This window comes from Dromaius novaehollandiae, chromosome 6 (assembly GCF_036370855.1).
Source record: "Dromaius novaehollandiae isolate bDroNov1 chromosome 6, bDroNov1.hap1, whole genome shotgun sequence".
In the NCBI taxonomy this organism is placed as follows: domain Eukaryota; kingdom Metazoa; phylum Chordata; class Aves; order Casuariiformes; family Dromaiidae; genus Dromaius; species Dromaius novaehollandiae.
In genome coordinates this window covers 46,585,656-46,609,694 of record NC_088103.1, presented here as the reverse complement: position 1 = coordinate 46,609,694, position 24,039 = coordinate 46,585,656, and the positions used below count along the sequence as shown (strand labels likewise).

General features: G+C 38.5%; 1 protein-coding gene across 2 annotated transcripts in view; it reads right to left on the bottom strand.

Annotated features, from left to right (window-relative positions):
- Positions 1 to 24,039, bottom strand: part of DOCK1 (dedicator of cytokinesis 1) — a 299,358-nt gene that overhangs the window by 205,850 nt on the left and 69,469 nt on the right. For both annotated transcript variants that reach the window (XM_026115844.2, XM_026115845.2), the window contains exons 23-25: positions 22,088 to 22,196; positions 9,390 to 9,460; positions 7,750 to 7,856 (exon numbers count right to left, since the gene is read on the bottom strand). In XM_026115844.2, coding sequence (XP_025971629.2) covers positions 7,750 to 7,856; positions 9,390 to 9,460; positions 22,088 to 22,196 — 287 coding nt within the window. The remainder of the gene's footprint in view (positions 1 to 7,749; positions 7,857 to 9,389; positions 9,461 to 22,087; positions 22,197 to 24,039) is intronic.

Sequence of the window (24,039 nt, the reverse complement as noted above, 5' to 3'; positions counted from 1 at the left end):
ACAGTGCTGCAATCAGAAAGCATCTGTGAAACTTCCACAGTTATTATCATGTTATCTTACTTGTTTTGACTGACTTGGAGAGAAAATACACAAATTAAGAAAGACACAATGCAAAGATATGGCCCCCTGCTTTCACCAAATACAAGGGAGAGGAAGCACTCTGGCACACAGTTGCTAAGTGCTTCGGCAGAGACATGCTAACTCCCCTCTCTAAAGCCTGGGAGGTGAATCAATCTTTAATAACTTACAAAGGCCCTTAATTAGAGGTCTGAAAACGTTTCATGTCCCCGCTAAGCCCCACTACTACAGAATGGTCAAAGATCAATTTAATATCTGCAAGCATGGAGAGGGCGAAAATTGCAGCTGTGTCACCTTTAAGTTGGATTGTCTGCAGTACAAATTAATCAAGGGAGAAGGTATTCAAGTTGAATTTCTGAGAAAGGAAAAACTAATTGATTTGTCATACTACTTCATTTGGTATTACACAATCTATACAAAAGACAGAGATCTTTCGGGTGGACTTGACATCACTTTACTGTCTCTGCCTTCCCAAACATCAAACTTGTGATCATCTGCTGTTTGGTGTGTACCTTTTGCAGGTTATATAATATGGGAAGATAAAGCCAAGTGTCAGGGTGTCCAGGATACATGATCACTGAATACACATCACCGGAGCACAGAGAGGGAAGGGAAGCTTGTACAGAAGTAGCAGTTATTCGATCTGGCATTTATTAGTATCTCAGGACTTCCTCAAAATCAAGAGTTGTTAAAAATACACACACACGTCAAACGTACTCCCAAACTTGCAACATTGTGATCTGCTTGCAGATAACTAAATTGGAAAATTTATAGATACTCCCAACTTTTCCTGATGAGATGGGGACAGCCTTCCCACACTTGAAGATCCGGATCTTTCCCAGATTTCCCCCCCAGCCACCCAAAAAAGCGTGCAAGCACTATCATTGTGAAATCCTTCTAAAGATTACTTGTCCCTCTAATTACTAATGGAAATCTTGGGCTAACGGGAACCTGGTGATAATCAGCATCTCACAGGTAATAGAAACATTTACATGCTGGATGATTTTTACATGCAAGTTTTGACTTTCTCTTACAGTCGTTAAAGGCCTAGTTTTACAGTCACAGAATAATTTGGGTTAGGAGCGACCTCCAGGGCTCATCTAGCCCAACCTCCAGCCCAGAGCAGAGCTGCTTCCCTATTCGGTCAGGGCATTTGGGCCTCCCCAGTCCTCTTTTCCTGGCTAAGCAACAACACTCAGCTTGCTGCGCGCCAGGGCCCCAGCTCCTTCTCTGCAAGCCTGGCCCTGGCCCTAGTCCCCGTCCTGCACTGCTGCATGGGGTTATCCCACCCCGGTGCAGGGCTCGGCATGTGTCTTTGGGAAGCTTCATGAGTTTCCTATCTGCCCATTTCTCCCATCTACCAAGTTCGCTCCAAGCTGCAGCCCTGTCTTACAGCACTTCAACCGCTCACCGCAATTTGGGGTCGCTTGGGAGCTTGCTGAGGGCACACTGCATCCCTTCGCCCAGGCTGCTACTGAAGACACTGAGCGGTATCAGCCCCAGTAACCGGCCACGGAGGAAGACAACCAGTAAGCGGGCACTGGCTGGATTTCCTATCACTGAATACCACTTCAAGCCCACTTCGAAGAGCTGCTCCTACTTCATGGACAGTTTTGAGGCTTTCCAGATATGTCTAATGAAATGCACCAGAACTGGAAGGCAACAAAAACTGAAGATGGAACCCAACACTATAAATGTATATTTTTAAACAAATTAATACTATGGCAGTACGCTCTACAGGGAGACAAGATTTTACATGCATCCTCTGCTATAAACTACTTTGAAAAAATTTGGTTGATCAATTATATTTTGATTATTTAAAAGTACAGAACAGGAAAGGTTAACCTTCACCAGACTGCCTGTGACACACACCTCCCAGCACTGACTAATGGGCAGCCTTGATAAATCTACAGCCTATAACACTAGTCTCCCGTTCAAAAGCCAGCTTTGAAGATAGCTCACAAGTATGACTCACAATGATTACAGACAACAATAATTCGACATCTGTTCATCCTCTAGTGCACAAGTCCAACCCACAATGATTAATGTCACAGGGATGTGCAGTGAGAATAAAATATTAATCTTCACAAAAGGATGCTCAGGAGGCATTACCAACTTAGGAGTATCCGAGCAAAGATTTCAATGGACCACTGACACCAGAACTATGTTGCAGCTAAATACGCATAATAAATTTTTGTCAGTTTTGTAGGGACACTGACAAATGCATTTCTTTGTTTTATGGTTCATTTAGTTAATGCAGCCAAATAAAAATTATGCTTAATAACCTTGCTGCTTTTACACAGCATGAAGATAAAGATGATCATTTTAGTGAGAATTAAACAGTAAGGAATCTTCTAAATGCTTTATGCTCTCTACAAATATTTAATAGACAAACAATTTTCTAATAAAGAAAACACTTTTCCAACTATTTAAGAATACAGCAGCCACATGGCTCACTTGGTAATTAGCTTGAAGTCATTTGTAAAGCAAAGCAACAGAGAATACAAACATCTCTACAGGACCAAACAAGTCACTGTTTACATAAAACCAAAATTTTGAGATTTTTCAAAGACACTTCACTTAACTAACAACTGCAAGTATTAACACACTATTATAAAACTGCTCCACTCCAATTTATAAGCTCATACATGTATATGCACATATTTTTCCACAAGATATACTTGCAAGATAAAGTAGTTAACCAGAAGAGATGTTTCCTGTATTGGGGGGTTGAGCTGATTGTTCTTATTTTGGAGGGCAGAAAGACATGGAAGGATGAAGGGAAGCAGAGTTGGTTATGGTCAAGAGTTTTTTTGCTCCATACACAAGAAAACCCTTTTTGTGTGTGCGTGCCACAGAGCTAGATAAAATACTGCAGTACTGGCAATAACTATGTATTTTATATATATATATTTTTATATATCTCCATCCTTCTTATACATATTTATAGATATTTATTGTTATATACTAATTAATATATACTTACATATTAGTTATATAGGGAGATATAAAATATTGCATCTAGCATTCACATATAAGGACATATTGATATAGCTGAGCGTATGTGCATACCTACTTGCCTTAACCAGTATTTATAAGGCTCTACTCAAGCTCAAGTCTTAATCTTAAGTACCTTGCTGCACCAGGACCTTAACCACAGAGAATTCAAAATGCTTCACAACATGCCAGAATTGCATCCCAGTTAGTGCAGATGAACACTGGGGTTTTCAAAGGCACTACAGAAGTTAAGTGCCCGGCTTCTGTACAAAAGAATCCTGGCAATTAATTTTCCTATCTACAGGAAGCAGGGAGAGAGTGAGAAAGAGTCAACTGAACTAATCCAAAGCACAGGCTGCAAAACTCCTTCAGAATTACGCTTTCTCCCAATACCACCACTCCTGTAATCTATCTGCAAAACACAGAAATCAAAAAAATTGTCTAAGAAAGATACTGTACAGAAGAGCACGGCAGTTTAGCTCTTGAAACCCTCTCAAAAGGCAGGCAGAGCACTTAGATCATCTCCGTGATTCAGTTCTTGAAAGTAGTTTTGTTATACCCTATGGAGAACTTCTCCAGCGACCGTGACCAAGGGACATTCTCAATGACCTTGCAGTAAATGTTCCGTCACGAAAGAAAGGAAACAAAAATTAAACCAATTTAAAACACAGTTCTATTGTGCCCCCCCCACCCTGTTCACACAATTGAATATTATCACTTTAGGCATTTTTCCATGCTTGAGAAAAACAAGAGGTAACATATGCTTTACAAGAGGAAAACTCATTTTGCTAAAGCCGTAATAGATTATTGATATAAATATGGAGGGCGAGAAAAGGCAGATCATCTAATATGCAGAAAACAGGCTTTGAACTCAATGAATACAACCATTAGAAATAGGCAGAAACAACTGTCCTTGTATTAGCAGGGAATCGCTTTCAGAACAGCGCATCTTCTCCACTAGTGGTATTTGAGGATTTGCTATTTCAAGGCTGGAAACCTGAAGCATGAAGATCTACTACAGATTTAATCTATACAGTTGGTCTCTGCAAATAACCACAGGCCTGGAAAAATACGCTCCTGAAAGTCACCTGGCTGTTATTCTCCTATCAAATATACACACAAACACTGTCTAAAGTTGCTTGGACTGACCAGCTACAGACTGATTTAATCTTTTTCCCTTCTGTACAAGGGCTCAGTTATGAATCACTGTTAGGACAAAAGCAACAAAATATAAGGATTGTACAGGATTTTCCTTCCAGGGCTGAAGAAAACTTATTAAAAATTAATTTAAGTTCCACAAAGGACAAAAGTTATCTTGAATTCCAGAAGGAAATAAAATTCTCTACACCAAATGCAGGGCATACAACATAACCAGAAAACAAGTGAACTGATTTTACAACTGTATTTCACATCATCATCTTCTAAAGACATACAAACCACAATACTATAGCCCATTCTTATCCGAGATCCCAAACTTGCAGACCATTGACCCATCACTTACTCAACATGCTTTTTTTTTTTTTTTTTTGAGTACAAGCACTGTCTTGGCAATCTATCACACCTGCCCCTCTCAACCAAAAATCCTTGCAGCTTGACAAATCCACGTCTTTTGAATTTTAACTCGTCTCAAAACACCACAAATTCTCCCCGATCTCTCAGGGCACAGCACTGGAGCATTTTTCTCCAATGGAAATGTATTGATGAAATGCTATCCAATTTTCTGTATGTCTCCCAGCTTTCTATCAGTCCCACAATCCTGTATTGCATATTGCTCCTCAGAAAAGAAAAACTCATTTATGTAATACAATACAGGATTAGTAGGCAATATTTTCATATGAATATCCAATCAGTTTAAAATTAGTTGTACTGCCTCTGTCCCTTCTCATTCATTCAATAAGCTATGTTTGAGTAATGAGAACTCAGACCCACAGAGCAAGGAAAATGGGAATTTGACAGTGGCTGTGGCTATTGGCTTAATTTATTTTCAAGTGAATTTTAGTGTTCCTAAAAGTTTTCCTGTACAATTCATTCTCTGGCCACAAACAAGGTACAGAATTATCAGTGGCAAGAAAAGCCTCTGAGATATTAATTATCAACACAGAAGAATATCTGAGGCCACACACAACCCTGCAAAAGGGAGGGCAACGCAGAAGCGCGTATCCTAAGGGAAGCGGCACTAGCTCCAGTTTTATGCCGTTAGTATCAAATTTGCTTGAGTTTGTAAAAACTTCAGAGCAAGTTTGTAAGGGCTTACATTTGGGGGTATTTTCTTAGCCTTTACTTTATTGTGTTTTATATTGTGTATAGATTTTAATTTTAAGCTATTTCATTATGATCTCCCCCCCAGATCCAACCACCTTTTTAAATGGTCCTTTGAATTCCTGTGAAACGCCTTTGCATGCAGAAGCACATACAGACTTTGAAGGGGGATGTGCTTTTGCATATTCTGTTTAATCGATCTTCATCTAATAAAATCAGAACATAGAAATAAATTGCTTCATGCAACCGAGAGTTAACTTTTACAGAGCTGTATTATGCGAATACACAGTATCTGCAGAGGAATAGGGAGGGCTGCACGTGCACCCACAGCACGCAACAGGAGAGCCTCAAGGAATATTGTACTCTGAGTTAATATTCTTTAAAATCCAATTTCATGTGCTACATCTACATGACTAGTTTTAATTTTTTTAAAGGCACAATTTTTATTTGATCCCTTTACTTACATTAGAAAAGTATTTTTTAATATGTGTGTGTACACACACACACACACACACACACACACACACACACACAAAACCTCTTCTGATAAATCTCAGCCACTAAATCCTTCAAAACCTATGAAAAGCAACAAGTAGCGTATGACATTTTCTTCCAAGTAAAATCTAAAATCCTAACTCTGTCAATTTTTTGGCTGGATAGCTTGCAATGCTAGGTAAGCATATCTATCAAAGTCATACTACTCTCCCCACTGATCACCAAGCGCAAGCTTTGTTAAATTTTCAAAATGCTGCCTATACTACTGAATAAAATCCACAGAAGATAAAGAATAATAAAGCTGTCTAGGAAGCTTCAGTTCCTGTTGTTTGTCTCTTTTCTCACATTAATGAGTTCTTTCCAATCATTTCATAGTGGTCATTTCACAAACTAAACTTGTTAAATCTATCATTTTATAATTTAAATTAATAGATAAATTATGCTGAGGCTGTCAGGTTTCACATTAAAAAGCACCCTTTGGGACTTTTAAAGAGCTTGTAAAGCTCCTTGAAATTGTAAGTAGCGGTCGTATTTATTGAGCTGCTTCATACAAATCAGAAAGTGGAAGACTGGACCTTTCTTTACAGCCCTCTCCAGTATCTGATTCAGACATTCTCATATAAAATAGCATCCGCATAAGTATTCCCCTGTTATTTAAACCCCTGGAGAATTCTCCACTGCTCAAAACGTTTTATGAAACACATTACCTACGAACACAAGAATGAGAAATTAGAATGAGAAAAGCGAGAAAGAAAAATAAATTGAGAGCCAAGGCGTTTGGAAAGTGTTTTAAACTATACTCATGAAAATCATCCATTATGTCTGAATGAAAAGTACCATCCGTATGTAACATTTGTTCTTTAACATCATTCTTTATTGGTACTAGACCAAAATCAGAAGGACAACTTCAAATGGCAAGCAAAGCTACAGGCAGACCGTAATTCCACAGCAGTTAGTATCAGACCCATGCAATACCACATCTGCCAGGAATACAGAGTTGAACTGCAGCAGGCATGAATAGGCAAAATTAAGGAGCATATGCAGCATAGGTTGTGTTGGCTTTGTACTTTTTTGCTAACTGTAAGAAAACAAATATTAGCAGATCCAGGACAAAGCTCCATAGGTATGGGTTAGTCATCATCTGACCTGCTATAAGACCTGCCAGTAGAAAGCCAATATACCAAAAAGTTTTTTTAAAATTGGAAAAGTTTGTTGTATCAGCACTTTGCATCTCATGGCCACAGCATTTTTCATCTGACAGAAGAATCCTTCAAATTTCCTTTATGTTTGAACCATTGCCTATTGCTCCCTCATTACGTTCTTTTGACAGCACGTAAACGCTTATTTAGGTTCCTGTAACCTACAGTCGGCTAGGAAAGAATGAAGAGATTTACCTCCAACTGAGAAATCTAAGACAACTACTTGAACTTATCTTCGCTTGCCCACTAATTTTAAAGGAGAAAATAAGAGAGCATGGCTGCATGGTACACTAACTGGTTTACATAGTTTTACTTCAGATAGGAGACAGCTTACAGGGAAAGAACAATGCTTCAGAAAGAAAGGACATTAAAACTTCCCTTTCTCTATAAAACTTTACTGAGCACAAAAGCTGAAATAATAATTTATGAAAAAAACTATACCAGAGGCTAAAAATTAGAACACATGCCAATAACGCTGGAGGCTTAGGCCCCTTTTAAATTAAAAATTATGAGTTTTTGCTTTCATTTCTTTATGATCTATAACCTGCGATAAATGTCAATTAGCATCTCCTTTATTTTAAGTTTTCTCGTCCTTCCAATGGAACAACGTTAATTGGTTACAGCCTCCACTACTTTGGCAGCAAGGACAAGCCTTCCACTGCCAGAGGTCTGGAGGCGGTGACCACGGTGACGATTTTGCGGTCCCAGCGGTTGTGCTTACCATGCTGCGTGAAGAGGTCGCTGTGAACTATTTCTATCAGGCAGTACAGCTTCTGGATCGTGAGCCGGCTCACCGGAACGTTTAGGATGAATTCGGTGAAAAGTTTGCTAGGTACAAAGGGACAATTAAAATATCTATTAACCTCTCCAAAATATATTTAAAAAAAATCCAATTGCACAGTAGCAGCTAAACAGCTGAATACTTTTGGACAAAAAAATTCAACTTTTTTCCAAACACAGAGTTGGACAATTCACATTTCTCTGAGCAACACATTATTTTTTCTTGTCTTTTTTCCTTCTTTCTTTTGCCTCTCCCTTTTACTCCAGTTTTATACAGGAGTTTCTCAGTTTCATCTATGCTTTATCAACTTAAGCTTCAACTGTGTGTAACACTGCCCCTTTACTTCAACCATCACATACCTTTAGTGGAATAATAATAATGACCACATTAAACAAGAAATGGAAAAATAGTAAAAGAGTGATACATCATGTCACAAGTTTTCACTAACAAAAAAAACCTGCACACAGAAATGCATGTATTTTAGGACAATAAGGTCTGAAACTTCTCAGCTGAGCTCTTACATAACAGATTGAAAAATGTCTCAATAATTTTCTGTAAGTTCCTAAAAGCTTGTTTTTCTATTAAGCCTACACTCAAAAGTATTATTCAACCTCAATTTTAGTACTATAACCAATGGGAAAAACACTGTAGTGCTCAGGGTAAATCAGGGCCAGATCTTGGTACTTCTCATTTGGTAGTTTTTTCCCAGTACTTTTATTACTACATAGCAAAATTGTGGTTTAGTTCAGCAACTGTATACTAGATACGCTCTGCAGTCCCAAAGGAAGCGTGAACATACATTTTAAAAAGTTTACAGTACAGAGGACTAGAAGCTAAATTCCAGTTTCCTGACGACAGCGTTACAGTAAGGTTACACTTACCTACTTTATTTCTATTTTAATTCCCCCTGCCTCACTCTGAGGCATCACAACACAGAAATGGAGACAGACAACCTATACAAGGGTTTCTGCAATCAAATTAGATAAAAATTCATTGCGTTTTTCACAGTCCTGTTATGTTGCTTTCACATTAAAATAAAAAGTCGAAATATGCATTTTTTTACTATTAAAAATGCTAAAATACTGGTCTTCATTTGGGTATCTCTCTAACTCCTTCCTATTACCCTTTCTATTTACTATTATCAGCATTCATGTGTTCCAAAGCTACTGAAATGTCTCCAGCAATAGGCTTCAATGAACAATAACAGAGCTATTATGATTTACAACAAATTCATAATTCAAAGAGTGAATAATCAAGCATATAACTTTGGGGTTATGTCAGTTACTTGACTGGCTAATTCTTGGCATCTCATTACACCATTTTACTATTCAAGCTTGCAAGGCTTGTCAAGAAGTGTCAGACCTCCACGCTACACATTTTACTTCAGAAATAAGGTACTTATGTAGCCCTGCAACCATTTGCAGAGGAAAAGACATTTGATCAAAGTGATATAGTATCTCAGGTGATTATATTTCATTGCATCAGAGCTTTGAGTCTCCAGTATAGTAATAAAGTTATATACTAAAAATTATATGTTAAAATGTATAATTTAGACCACAGTACATATTATTTCTACTTACCTAAGTTCTTTTGGATCAAATACTAACTTCACATCATTGACAATCGCTGGCAAGTATTTAAGTGCTGCCCCCTAAAAAATAAAAACAAGCAAGACTGAAATTTATACCTCTTTAAAGCTGGAGGCAGGGTTATGAGAACAGAATTGCATCATAAGTTTCTTTGGCTAAATTATTCACCAGGGCTTCAGCTGAACCACTGTAACCTACTCTTAGCCTAATTTATCTAGGGGATAAGTTGCCTAAGCTTAACACTCAATGAAAATGAATTGGCACGCAAGGCTTCACAAGTTACATTCCTCTAATCATTTTTCTATAGAGCTGGAGAAACTGTAGAGCTAGAGAAGCTCCTTCTCCTTATCCTCATCAGCCATGCTACAGCTGTTTGGGTTTAATTCTGCCTCCATTATTTAAAAATAAAGCAGAAATGCACTATGATTCTTTTTCCCCACAACAAATTCTTAGTAACCACTAACGAAACTGCAGTTCCTCCTCATTGCCCTTGAGCTTCCAGCAGTCACTCCGTTTCACAGCATATATGCAATGATTCATAAGATATAAACCTTTACCGAGAGGTTGAATGTCTTAACTATTCATATTCGTACTAACTATTTTTGGTTTAGGGTTCTTTCCATCTCTTCATAACTGTTACCACAGTTATTAATTTATTTCCAAAGCAAACGTTCTCCCATTTGCATCATCAATAAAAAAAATCCAGTAATTAAAATCCAGTAGTTTAACTCACTGTCCAATTTAATACGAACCAATTTTAATGTGATTTTAGTAGAATACATTTTTGCTTAGACAACAATAGTAAGTTGACCTGTAATAACACCCAAGCTAAAAAACAGTCTACACAAACAGCAATTTCAATCATTTCAAGCTTTTTTTTTCCAGCTTCCATTCGCAAATGGATTGAAATGTCACATTTTGTCCTGCTTCTCTTCCTTATGTCCACAGTAAGATAAATTTCAGCCTCATTTCAACACCAAAGCTGAGAAGATATTCCACCTAAGAAAACTGTACAAAAGTCTTTTTTTTGTTTTAATGTTCAAGTCAACAGCTTACACGCATGCACCGTTTCTACTGAGGTTCGCCCAGTTCTCGCCTCCGCTGTGCAACAGACCCAAGAGGAACAGGGTAATTCCGGCGAAGACCACCACAGCCAGACCTATTTCACTTTGCTTCGCACTTTCTTAACGTGAAACAGCTTGAGTTCAGATGGGTTTTAGCCTCCAAAAGGCAGAACAATTCATTCCCCCCATCAGGCAGTTTTGTTCGTTTAGCGCGTAGCGTTTGCTGTGTCTATCAGTGAGGGCAGCACGTGCTCGGCACCCTTTTAAGCTGGGTCATAAATTTGAAGGAAGACCAGCCCTTACACTTTTCTTCTTCTCAGAGCTTTTCTAGCCTGAAATCCCTGCTATCACAAGCAATTATACCTCACAACGGCATGGTCAGAAGAGTATTAAGAGACAGAAAGCTTCTATTTAGCAATACAGTCCTAGTATTAGTAAGAAGAGCCACAGGAAAAGTGAAGCAAGGAATATCACTGCACAGGAACACAGCACCACTGGTCTGTTTTCAAACTACTACACTTTTCTGCCACAACCCTGATAATTTTAAATCAAATTACACCATTCTTGAATGTACTAGGTCAATTGTTTGATTACAGTCACAAGTGCTGTCTTAGCCCAAAAGTTCAGCAAAAAGGGAAAAAAAACATTTAGACTCCACTATCAATCAAATATTTTAATTGTCTTTCCAGCTAAAAATACAAGTACCATTAATGATTAATATGTACTATTTTAGAGCAAAGTTCAGGTATATTATACAGGATAATTATTCTAATTAAATCATTTGCATATCTTTAGGTAAGATTACAAGAGGTATCAGTGATACTAAATAAGTAGTTTTGTGAATAATGTATGAAGCAGCCATTAATTTACATATTTCTCACAAAAAAAATGCAGATTAAAGTGAGTTTGGTAAGCTGGTTAGAGATGACCTATCCATGTCTGCAAAGATATCCAAAAATGCAAGTTCGGACAATTCTTTCCTGTAGACAATCAAGAGCCATTTACTAAATCAACTGCTCTGCCGTGTTAGAGACAGCAGGACTGTACTCACTCCCACCCCTCTCCTCTCTTCTGCCTCTTCCTCGCAAAATACTGGCATTAGTGGATGGTGGCGGGACATCTGGTATACCAGCGCAGGAAGAGATTAAAGAAAGGAGCCCATTCAAGACAGAAGGCAGGTGCTGGTCAGGAGAAACGGTCAAAGAGAAACCCTAAATCTCTAAATACAAAGTCTCCTGAGTGGCAGTCCCTGTCCTCCAGGTGTTTCATGGACTTCCAGAACAGCAGACGTGCAGGGCAGGCTCACCGGGATGGTCCTGACCGCGATCCAATTCCCTAGGAATCTCATGGGCTTTTTTGCTGCTCCACTATGTTACCATATAAACAGAGCTTGCAAAACTAACTTGATTTGAGAGAAAGACAACTGTCAAACACAAATATATCACATGCATCAGTAGCCTGTGAGGGATTAAGTAGTGGGAGCACCTGAGAAAGCTAAGGGAAAGGACCCCCATACAAACACTACGAGATTTTAAGCTTGTAGCTGATGTTTTCCTCTTTTCACAAACTCTGAGAAAGGCAAGGAAGGTGTTTTACTGCAACCATGAAAAGCTTAGTTGCATGCAGGTGCTAAACCACTGCTCTTCCACACTTTAAGCATTTCAGATAGGTTTGTGGATAACAGACTAGCAGTCTTTCCAAAGTGACAAAAGCAGCTCTGTGTGACAAGAATAAGGTTTTTTGGAAGAAACTCTTGGTCCTTCCACAGGGCACTCCATTCCCTCTTTCCACTACCAGACCTGGGATCACGTCAGAGGCAGTGATACCTGTCACCCCCCTCTAGAAAGCTTTGGGACACTCAGGACTTGGACTCAGGCCTGGGTCCAATTAAGGACAAAATCATAAACGAAATAATTTGCTATCAGTTACATAAACTGCATCAAATCTAATAAGACTACACAAGTGGCTCCAAGTGAGCAAAGACTATTGTTATGGAAATGTCCTGGACAACCTGGATGAAGACACCAGATTGAAGCAGTTGAACAAAATTCTAATTAAAATATTAAATAAAAGTTTGAGTAGAGTGTGTGCTTAGCCATTAAGTGCATGCTCAGTTTCAAATCAGCTCACACTCTTCTGCAATATGAAGATACACGTTTTTGAGTATTACAAAAATATTACTAACAAAAAGTTTCATAAGACAAGACTGTCAGAGCACACGCTTGATTTTGTTCTCAAATTCATTCTATTGACTAGAATTGAGTAAATACCTAGTAATTCTCACTAAAGTTTGCTCAGCTATAAAAACTTTGCCACAGTATTGGTAATATTTTGGTGTTTGCTTTTCTAAAAAATAAATAAATAATCAAAAAAAATAACTGATGAGTTTGTCTGCAGGAGCATTCGTGGACAAAACGGTTTAAGGGAAAAGTAAAGAAAACCAGGTTTGAATTCCAAAGCCACCAGGCCTCTGCTTGCCCAGAATGAGTGCTCCATTACCATATGATATCTATCAAATAACTTCAAGTACCTAACATGGAAAATTTGCCAATGGTTGCTGGCCAGTTTCACAGCAGGGGAAAAAAACAAAGAATACAAGAAAACTGTCAATAGGTTAGATGTAAATTTCAAAGCATTCCAGTTTTTATTCACAGTCCATTTAAACCGTCAAGCTTGATCATCAAGTGTTAACACGTATGCTTAAAGGACTACTTACATGCTCAGAAATCAAGCTCATAACTGTAATTATGCAAATAGCCCCATTATGTACACGCTTATGTGTTTTGATGGATGAGGACTCTAATGACCAGTTATAAACTGCAGCCATTGCTGTGTTTTTATTTGCTTATCATTCAAATGCATGTAGCAATAAATGTTTAGTAACACACACTAAAAGAGAGCTTGTCTTTTATATTTTGAATTAAAATTTCACACTGTGCTGGCACAATCATCAAAATTAACATTTTAATGACTTAAATGAAGTACTTTCAGGTAAAGCTATTTACAACAGCAATTTAGTGCCTGTACTTACTGCAAGTATCGTCTGTTCCAGCTTTGCTTTACAGACAAACCAGTGAAGTTTAATATCTTAAAATTTACAGAAAATTTTGAAAATATATTTTCCAGTTCCTAATCAGAACTGACAATTACAAATAAGACAGTACAAAAGTACAAGTTGGCTCTGCAGCCACAGCAGTAAATCTGTATCTCTGCAAGTAAAAGCTCTACCAAAATTACTTGTCAAAATTACTAACTTTCATAAACGACTAGCTCTGACACTATAGCTTTTATTCTGTTAAAACCTGCAGCTGAGAACAGGTCGTTTATTGGCAGTAGCACAATTACAATGCTGGCTATTCCCAGGATATTAGACTATAGATGTGAAGAATATTAAATTCAGAAGATAAAGAACAGTCCTCATCTTTTAATATAAGATCAGGAACAAACAAATAAGCAACCTGTTACCTTCTTCCAAAGCTTTGAAAAAGAAAAGTAAATTAGATCGCTTTCCACTCTCGATTAGTACTGGACAAAGGTTCAAACTCCTCATCTCTGCAAGAAGTACACAACAATCTAAATAAAAAAAAAACTTAACTTCATAATTAGTGATGCCTAAAACGTTTAAACATATCAAAAATAGCAATAGACAAAACACAAAGACCTTTACTTCTGTGATTTTTAAGGTTTCTGCTTCAAGTGCTTCAAGGATGCCGTACTAAACTACAAAATATAAATATATATATATGTATATATATAGACACACTTATTTAAGACTTAAAGCTCACTAAGTAAAAATAATAAAGTCCAGAAAAGTCAAAGCTCTGGCTTAAATAGAATAAATTAAGCAGTAAGTGATGGTCGCGGTTCTCTGCGCATTCAATACACAGGATGAAATTCCTAGGTTTTCTTGTTCCACGCAATAATTGCAACGTATTCCTCTCATCGTCACAAGCAGCTCACTATCTAGAGCAGCCATCCTTCGTGACCTTCAAGATCACATAATGAGAAAGGAGCGGAAAGATAATAGCAACTGTCAAAACACTTACAATTGCGTATAGATATGGCATAAAGTAAGAGCATGCCTTCTTTTTCTTTTAAAAAACAAGAACCCTCAAAACCCCAACATTAACTGAAGGAGCTACCTTAATGAAAAGTTCCTGAGCTTTTCATGTCCAAATGAAAATAGGCACATAGCAGAAGTATTCCCAGATGAAGATGGGAGTTCAGGTATGTGCCTCCTTTTATTATCTCTAATGCCTACCTTTAGGCAAATAGAAGCACCTACACCCTAGATTTTGGGATTCATGCTAGGACCCAGGAAACTAAAATTAAGATGATGCACTATTAGATGATGTTGTAGGTGCTGGAGTCCTGTAATAAATCTGAATCCCTCTTCTAACAAATTTTTCTCTAGGACAATGTGTAAGCTCATGCCCCAAACCCAGCTTACTCCAAGTGTCCCTAGTTTTAAGCTGGGATAAGTTTTTAAGCTAGGAGATGGCTTCATCCAGTAAAAGGAGAATTACCTTAAGTATCAGGTCACCAACTCCCAAAGCAGTCTAGTCCACCTTGTGAAAAATAACACAGATGTCTATGTGTTGCATTGCCAACGTAGCCTAACAACAAGCCAAGGACACAAGCGCATGTGCTCAGAAACACACGTAAACAGTTTAAGCAGCATCACAAGATCAGTACGATTGAAGCATACTTTGTACGCTATTTAGATAGTTATCCTAAATATCTTCTGTCTCAAAGTCAAAAGTTTATGCTGTAATCTACGTTTTGACCAGGAACTGTTTGTAAGCATGTCCCCTTTTTCGTCCAGTAGCATTTAGTACCTTTGCAGGTTTGCTGAATAAGAATAATGATATTCTCCCACACAAAAATTTTAGTTTATCACCGTTTATCTAACACACTATTGTATTAACACAAAGGTACATTAAAAAGACCAAAAATATGGCACTATATTGCATCACAGCATCCTTCTACTACTCTATAGAGGACAAACAAAACAGTCTGCACAAACACTTTCTCCTATCAAAGCACACTGAAAATAAGATATGGTTGCCTGGCTAAAGTAGCTTGAGACCACTTCTGATATAATTTTGGATAACAGATGAGAAGAATGGGAGTTTTATTAATTTACTTTTATTATGCCATTGAGAGTACTGAGCAATCCTTTCACTAATACAGAACGGAAATTACTAACTACAATAATAAAAACAATCAACAGTGAATAAATGCCAACAAAGCAGTAAAGAGTATAGCACAAGAGTCTTGCAACAACAGAAAAGTCTACGTCCTATTCTACCCTTTCTGCAGTTTACACCAACAAGGCATGTCAAAAAATGGTAATAAAAGCTTCTTTACAATAGCAGTTTAAAACTGCAATACTAACTACAGGGTGTAATAAGATTGTTTTGAACAAATTCCGAATAGTATACTACCTGATTTGGCCAGCATTTAAGTTCAACTATTTGTACGATATAAAAATACCCTGCTTAAAAAAATGTCATTTCCTAATATCAATCACTTCAAACTGCACATCTAGGCTTAGAAATAAGAAAAAAGTCATTGCCAAATATAATGTATTCTTATGAACTCTTTTGTACGATGAAGGAATAAATTTGCTTTACCTGACTCAGTCTGTACATGATTTTAATGTTTATTTTCATCTTCTATGTCATTTAATGCAAAACACAAACCTTCTACATGAGTATTATCCTTGGATGTGATTCTGTCAAATTCAAACCCAGCCAAATAAAGCCTAGTCAGCAGCTGGATGAAGCAGTTTCCAGGAATGCCTGGAAAACTTTCGAATTGCCTCAGTCTGCACTATTCTTTCATCCCAAATCACATCTGAGCCAGTGCCTCTGGCACGAAGTTTAAGACTGCATGAAGTATGATCACAAGCAAAATGGTATTGCCTATTTCCAGAGATCATTGTATTTGTTACTAGTGTATCAGGCTTCCCCAAATAGGTTCTACAAAACAGGAAAACCTCAGCCCGGAGCAGCATTTTGGTACTACTTTAAATGCTGGTTATGAATATTTAACCTGTTGGAAAAACCCTACAAGACTAGCGCTCCTGTTTTATGTGGGGTGTGGGTTTTTTTCTGTTGGGGGGCGTGGGGGGGGGGGGTCTAGGCACCTGAGCAGCTAGTAATGTATTTCAGTATCTTAATTACTTTGCAGGGGCTTTAGCAATAAATGCTTATTATCAGGGGAGAATAAAATATGGTATGGATACTGAAGAATATGCATTATGGCTTTAAAAGCGACAAGGATTATAAAAAGCCCACACATACCCCAGTGAATTCTTACGAATGAAATGTTATCTTCTTCTGCCCCAGTCCTCTTTGGTCACATTACAGGATAATTTTGTATACACACCTACTTTTATCAAGATCATTAAAAGCACAAAGAACTCATTTAGTGGTCTTTTTTTTAAGTCACCCTGAACGCCAGTACAAAACCAGGCATAACAGCAAACATCCCAGCAAACTGCAAGAACCCTGCTGAGAACAGTTGAGCTCTCTCATACAAACAGTCTAAATCAGACAGTCCTCATAAATTTGATGCAGCTGGCTCAACTGCCCTTGTTTCAAAGAGATGCAAGAATAAATTACTAGGAAACATTTGCATTTTTATCTAAACTTGAAACATCATGCTAGGCTTCAGCTGAGCTCATGCTTAAACAGTAAAAGGTTAGGGAAATAATTATCATGCACCAATTAGCAGAAAATAGGAGTAAAAAAAAAAAATCAGGAAAGCTCACTACACTTGTAGCTGTTAAAAATATGCATATGCACCAAATGTTGCATACCTTACTGAAACAAATAAGTCAAAAAAAGAAAAAAAAAATCAAACATACTTGAAAAACAGTTTAATCTCTATGTATGAAGCTACTGTGGCGGCCCACTAGTATTCATCATGCAAGAAACATTTTCGTTAGAGGAAGACCTACAACATCTGTCAGCTTACATCAGTGTTTTAATTTCCCTCTCCAGGTTGGACGACTGCACACCTTCAAAAGCAAGTGCCCAGTTCCACGTGCACCAACACAGCCCAAAAAGTGGCCTCCAAATTCCTGCCACAGTGGGGATTAACGCTGACACAAACAAGCAATCCTGTTTAGGTAACTAGCAATACAAAAAAGCTATGTTGTTTTAAACACTGTTATTTATATCATGCCAGCTGTTTAAATTCAAGGCTATAGTACTGACTGTCGCTGCCTTTGCAACCTAGTACGAAAACTGCATTCTTCCAGCTTAATGTTTTCATAGCAACATATTTAAACAGTCCTTTAACAGCTATAAATGCTAATAAATCTTTGTCCAAGTTGTGATGCAAAAATAAAGATTTTTATCTATTTGTTGTAAAAATATGTAGCTGAGGCATCACAACTCAATTGTAAAATGAACTTCTAATACTAATTTGAAACTTATTATTTTGCAATGCCAAAAGCTCACAAAATGAAACAGATCTTTATACTCCGGGGAAAAAAAACAGTTTCTTCCATGCCTACGCTTAGCCAGCAACTACAAAGCATTCGGTGACCAGCTCTTCAGTCAAAGTGACAACTAACAAAGCAGAGAGCGAGCCAGGGCCAGAACGGGGTTTACCTTTGGGGGCCCTCTTCCTTGACTAATATGCCCGTCAGAGGCAGCTGGAGCAGCGAAGAACAAGCAGCTGACACCAAAAAGCACACTGCTAATTCCAGGCCAGCTCAAGGCATCTTAGAGGACCTTGTGCAAGACTCAGCCAACGCCCTTCCCAGCTGCAAGAGTGCAAATCAAGGCATCCTCCTCAGTAATGCAAAGCATGATTTTGGTCCCGGAAAGGATTTTACAGGCATTTTTGCGTTTTTAATTCTTGAGAAAAAATTAATCTGTGTAAAGTTAGCCCTACAAGTGGTTAACAAAACTGCTAAGTATCACTTCCTTCTTGCTGTCCACAGAAAAGGTTCTTGATTTTGAGTATCCTCGTAGGCTGAAACAGAAGTCATGTGTGCAAATCAGCCACATATTCAAATTCTCCCCTACCAAGAAATTTAAAATAGCCATAAGCCTAAAAGGGTAATAAATCCAAAGTCTCCTTTTGTGCTCTATAGCCTTAAATCCTTGTACATTCATTCAGCTTTCTTTAAACTATTTTTATAAGTATCCAAACGTCTTTTTTTGGGGGGGTGGGGGGAGGAGGGGGAAGGTAGAGGAGGGGGAGTTTAAACACAAAATATTAAGTAATTGAAGAGTTGAGCTAGTCAGAAACAGTTCATCAGTTTCCACAAGGACATAAGTATTTGAACAGATAAAAACAAAAAGTAATTCTTGCAAAGAACATAAGACTAGTCACTCATTCTCCCCAGCACAACGTCAGTTTGAATGCCTCTTCTCTTAACAGACAAGCTGAAAAAAGTCTCAGTACAGCCAAACCAAAGAGAAAAGTTGAAGATTTCAGAACTTTCCAGTGGTAGTTCTGCTTCATGCTGATAAAATATCAAGACAGATTATATAATGTTTGCAAGAAGAAATAGCTATATTCAAATTTATGAATTAAGCACCTCTCTCTCAAGGCGTAACACACCTGAGTTTCCTGTGTAGGTCTTTTCAACTTCTTGTCTCTCCAGACAGACTTACTTTTTATACACTTATTCAGCTTCCCCCAAAACATATTAAAGAAAAAAAGAAAAAGAAACAAAGAAAAAAAAAACCCACACACAACCCAAGATTGCTACAGCTAGATCTGCAGATCTTCACTGCACAATATGCCTAACAACTTACCTGCTCATCTTCATTAGTCTTCTAAAAAACCTAACAGCGTATCCAGCAGCATAAGTGTTTCTGCGTCAGCCTAGTAGCTCATCCAGCCCACAGTGCCATCTCCAACAGCGGCCGCAGGAGATGCTATTTAAAGCGAGCATGGCTGTTTGTGGTCCATACCCCTCCTGGCACCCCCAGCATCCTTTAGAGGGTGCATCTCTGCCTGTCCATTTACGAATCTGTGGTCTATAAATCTGCCTAATTTCTTTTTGAGCCTGTTGATCCTGTCCATCTCCATAACCTCCTGTGACAGCAAGCTTCAGGAGTGAAGAACAACTTTCTTCTACCTGTTTTAAACTGACCTCCTACTGGTTTCGGTGAGCACACCCTATTTCTTGTACTGTGGAATTGGTGAAGAACAGTTTCACAGACAGCTTATCTTCCAGGATGCTGCACCATTCCTTGATCATGATTCTCTGCACATCTGTAAATACTTCTTGAGACAGGAACACCAGAACACCGATGTGGATGCACCATGGCTACATAGGAGCAAAATGACAGCCCTGGTTTGTTCCCATTATCCTTCTAGCTAACACCCAACATCCTTTGGTTTTCTTTGCCTGCCACTGCACGTTGAACCAACAATCCCAGAGTTGTCAGTGATGACTCCAAAGTATCTTTCCTGAACTGCAACGATCAGCTTCAGGAGTTGCAGGTATTGTTTGATTTACCTTTACTAAAATGCATTACCTTACATTCATCTGCTCTGAAGCTCATCTTTTCGCCCACTCAGTTTTTGAAGTCCTTCTGAAGTTCCTCACCACTGCCATGGTATTTAATTTTAAACTCCAGGTCTCTGACAAACACGCTGAACCTGTATCACATCTACTTTATCCACATGCTTAATGACACCCTCCCAAAACTCCAACAGGTTTGTCAAGCAAGATTTTCCTTTACAGGAGCCATGCTCACTCTCTCTCCTGTTTATCCACCTATTCAATAATAATATTCTTTATAATAGATTCCAACCATACAGTCCTAGTTACTGAACGAAATGTAGTGCTCAGTGGATATTTTAACCTAACAAACGCAATCTCACAAGCTCCAGAAAGCCAATACTTACAATTACATATCTTAACAGCTAAGTAACTAGAGTCCGAAGAACCTGAAAGCAATGCATAAGGAATGAAAGGCTGCTGAGGCTTCTGAGAAGTGTCCACAAACAGTTTTCGGGCAACCTCACACAGGGCTACCTCATCTATCTACAATTACCTAACTACTTCAAGTAGTTAATTGTAGACAGTAGATGGTCCTACGCAAGCTTGCAAGAATTCAAACATAAAACGATATGCAGACCAGGACAGACACTGCTACAGTGTGACATCTCTAGCCTTTGCTAGAACATCTTTTTACCTGCATCTCAGTTGAATATAACAAAACCTATTTTTTGGATATTGATGTAATGGTTTCTTCAAGGCATAAATCTATTGAAAAAGAAAGACTCAGCGGCATCTATCTTCCCAAAGCAGGCCTCAAAAATGGTTCTCAAGAAAATAAATCTTGCATCCAATCCTCATAATCTGAAAATGTTCTGTTTGTAAAACACCGGATATCATATCCAAAGTCACTGACACTGAAGCTTACTGATATCCATTCAGTATAGTAGCTTGCCAGTGGGACAAAAATACAGCTTTCTTGAAATATATAATATCCCTATTTTGTTATCAAAATTTACAGTCTCGGTTCTGCCTTTCAAACCAAAATATTCCAACTCAATAGCTTTATCCCCACTATCTATTTTTGCTGTGAGCTCAGCAGGGTATTACTAGCGTAATAGCTGCATTTATTCAGTTACAAAGGGTCTTTGTCTCTGACTCAGGTACTTTTTGCTGTATTCTTTCCCACTTCAACAGGAAGGTCTTGCACAGCACAGCACTTAGTCTCGGTCTTTCTTTGCCTCCCAACTGCTACAGAAAATTCCTCTAACGCAGAACCACCCTATCTGAGGAGTCATAGTATCATACTATTCCCAAATTCAACCCCAGTTCTTAGCCCCTTTCTGATTGTCATATTTCAACTAATTCAGCACAACTGGGTCAAGAGTTAGGTCTTTCAATAAATGCTATTAGGAATCACCGTAACCAAAGAGCTGTTTACTACAGTCGCTACACGCTTCCAAACTGGAAAAGATTTGCCAGTTGAACATGATACTGGAAAGACACACATGCTGCTACATTGACCTCAGACTGTAGTAGAAGCAAAGTCTATAACACCTATAATTTAATGCTTCTGCTTTGTAACACTAACATCCATGTTCAGCTACAGCCTTCCCAATTCCGTGAGCCAGCTAATTCTACCAAATGCGTGCATCATACTAAAGGGACAACAGAACAGGAGAAAAAAGGTTTACAGTCTGAATCACTCCTAGTCTTCCACAAGACGCACGCACTAGGGCTAGGCTATAAATGTAAATGCCTAAGGATATGATGATCCACACTGTCACCAGCATCTTAAAGATAATGCCTTAAAGGAAGGCTATACTTAATGATGACTTAAAGAACTTAAATAAGCTAACCTTTATTTGATCCCTAACTAAATGCTCTGTTAATAAACAAGTGAGGTACCTGCAGTGATATAACTAAGTTTACTTGCATCAAGCACAGTCTTTATACAGTCAGCCTTTACCAGACGCCAAAAGTATTAAGCACGTTGCAGTAAAAATACACTCTTGGGCACAAATACAAGCACATGCTTCATCAACCACTTCATTATGGTTTTCCAGTGCAACAAAGATGAAATGTTTTAATCACACTGTCATAGGACGCAAAAGGAAAGCCAAGATAGAGACCTCCGAAGCACATACCTTCACTATGACAGTCTGATCCGAGATGCTACTCATCATCTCGTTGATGGACTTAAACAGCTGCAGCAATGATTCCCTGAAGTCTGCTTCTCCTTTGTTTTCATAAAGTCTGAAAAATAATTACACATGTCATAAGCACAGGCTAGCTAAAGATAGTAGCACAAAGTCTGTTCTTCTAGTGACAGATGACAACTCTTTGTATTACTTTAACAAAAAGAAATCCTAAAATTTCTACAAGTTTCTTCAATGAACCAGGACTTCTCTTTCATGGAAAAATAAGGAATGGAAAGAGGGACTGACAGAGGTTTGCCCAGCAGGAAAAAGGAGTTGATATTTTAAAACCTCCTATGTCCAATACCATGGCCAGTATTGTTCTTCAGAGGCTTTTGAGTCACCGCAAATCCCTCAGCGGTGACCCAATTCCCCACGCCAAAGCAGCAACAGGCTAGACTCTCCACTCTGTACAAGAGCTGGCAGACATCCAAGAGGAACAAGGCCAAAAAGCAGTCCCATTTGGAGGCCAGAAAGCAGCCAGACACAGACAAGTTGCCAGCAATCATTAAAATCCACCAGTGACATACAGGGAGTGACCTTACCAAATACCATGAAAGGAAGAAAAAAAAAAAAAAAAAGAAAAATATGCATCAACCATCTATTTCCTCAACAAACCCTCTTCTTCATGTCAAGAGAGGACTGAAGTTACAATGCCTTTCGCCTCTAATTTCTGGAGAGCTGACACCAACCTAGTCTACGTCTTGTTTCCCATACAGTCAGTGCAGGTACCTCTAAACCTAAAGACGGCAAGACGGTCCCTGTGCCATTAGGCAGCATTATCACAGAGCTGACCTGCCAGCAGGAACCTCCCAGCTTTAAGGGATCCCTTGGTCAGATACTTCCAGAGGGATCAAAGCTGCCCTGTGACTCCTGAGGAACACCAACTTGGAGAAAGATGAAACCAAGCTAAAAAACTTGGTCCACTAGTTCAATATGGTATATGACTGAATAGTTCTGAAACTCCTTTGAGCATTTTAAATGTGAAAATTTGAGTAAGTTTAAAATGTAGGGGGGGAAACCATAGGGGAGAATGATTCTCACTACAAATGGAAAGGGAGGGGAGAAGACCACTAGGCATGACTCACGTGTCTAAGGGCTGCCACAAGCATACTTCTTACAGACTATTCAATTTTACTAATTTCTGCAAAATGAAATTAAGCTACGCAGACTAAATACAGCCAAAAAGAAGGATCAGTGTTTAAAAGAAACACAGGAGAAACTGGCACGCGGGTCAAGTCTAAACAACTAGAATTTCTCCCTGCCTAACTCCATGCTTCTCCGTGTAGGCTTTAGCATCTCAAAAAGCCTCATCCAACAGCAACTCTGCTGCCTAAGCCCTCCTCTCCAAAACACAAGCGCCTCTCCCCGAGCTCATCTAAAAATGTCCCTTTCACATTTTGCACTATGAGCCATTAAAGCAGCTCTCAGTGCGAGGTTTTCCTCCATTTTCTTTTTTCACCTCTTTTTCTTCCATTTTCTTCTGTGAAACCCTATCAGAAGGGAGTCTTGAATGTGGCATACAGCATTGCTTTTCTAGCTCAAAAAGACCCACTATACATATACACTAATGTACATTCTTACTATATCCTCATATTTGAAAATAATCAAGGTGTATTTAGAGCTCATGACGGATCACCTATTATTACAGCAGGAAAGGGACATCTCTAAGTGAAACGTGGAGATCAGAATGTCCTTGCTGCTTTACACCCAAACTAATGCATATCATTTTTGGTGCCGTCTTCATAACCCTGTGGGAGCCACAGATATTTAAAAAAGCTACTTAACTAGTACACAGGGGAAATAAAGCTACAGCAAAATTATTAAATTGTGTTAGTTTGCTGGGCAAATTTCTATTCCCCATTTAAGCTAAGATTGGGGGCTATGCAGCACGAATTATT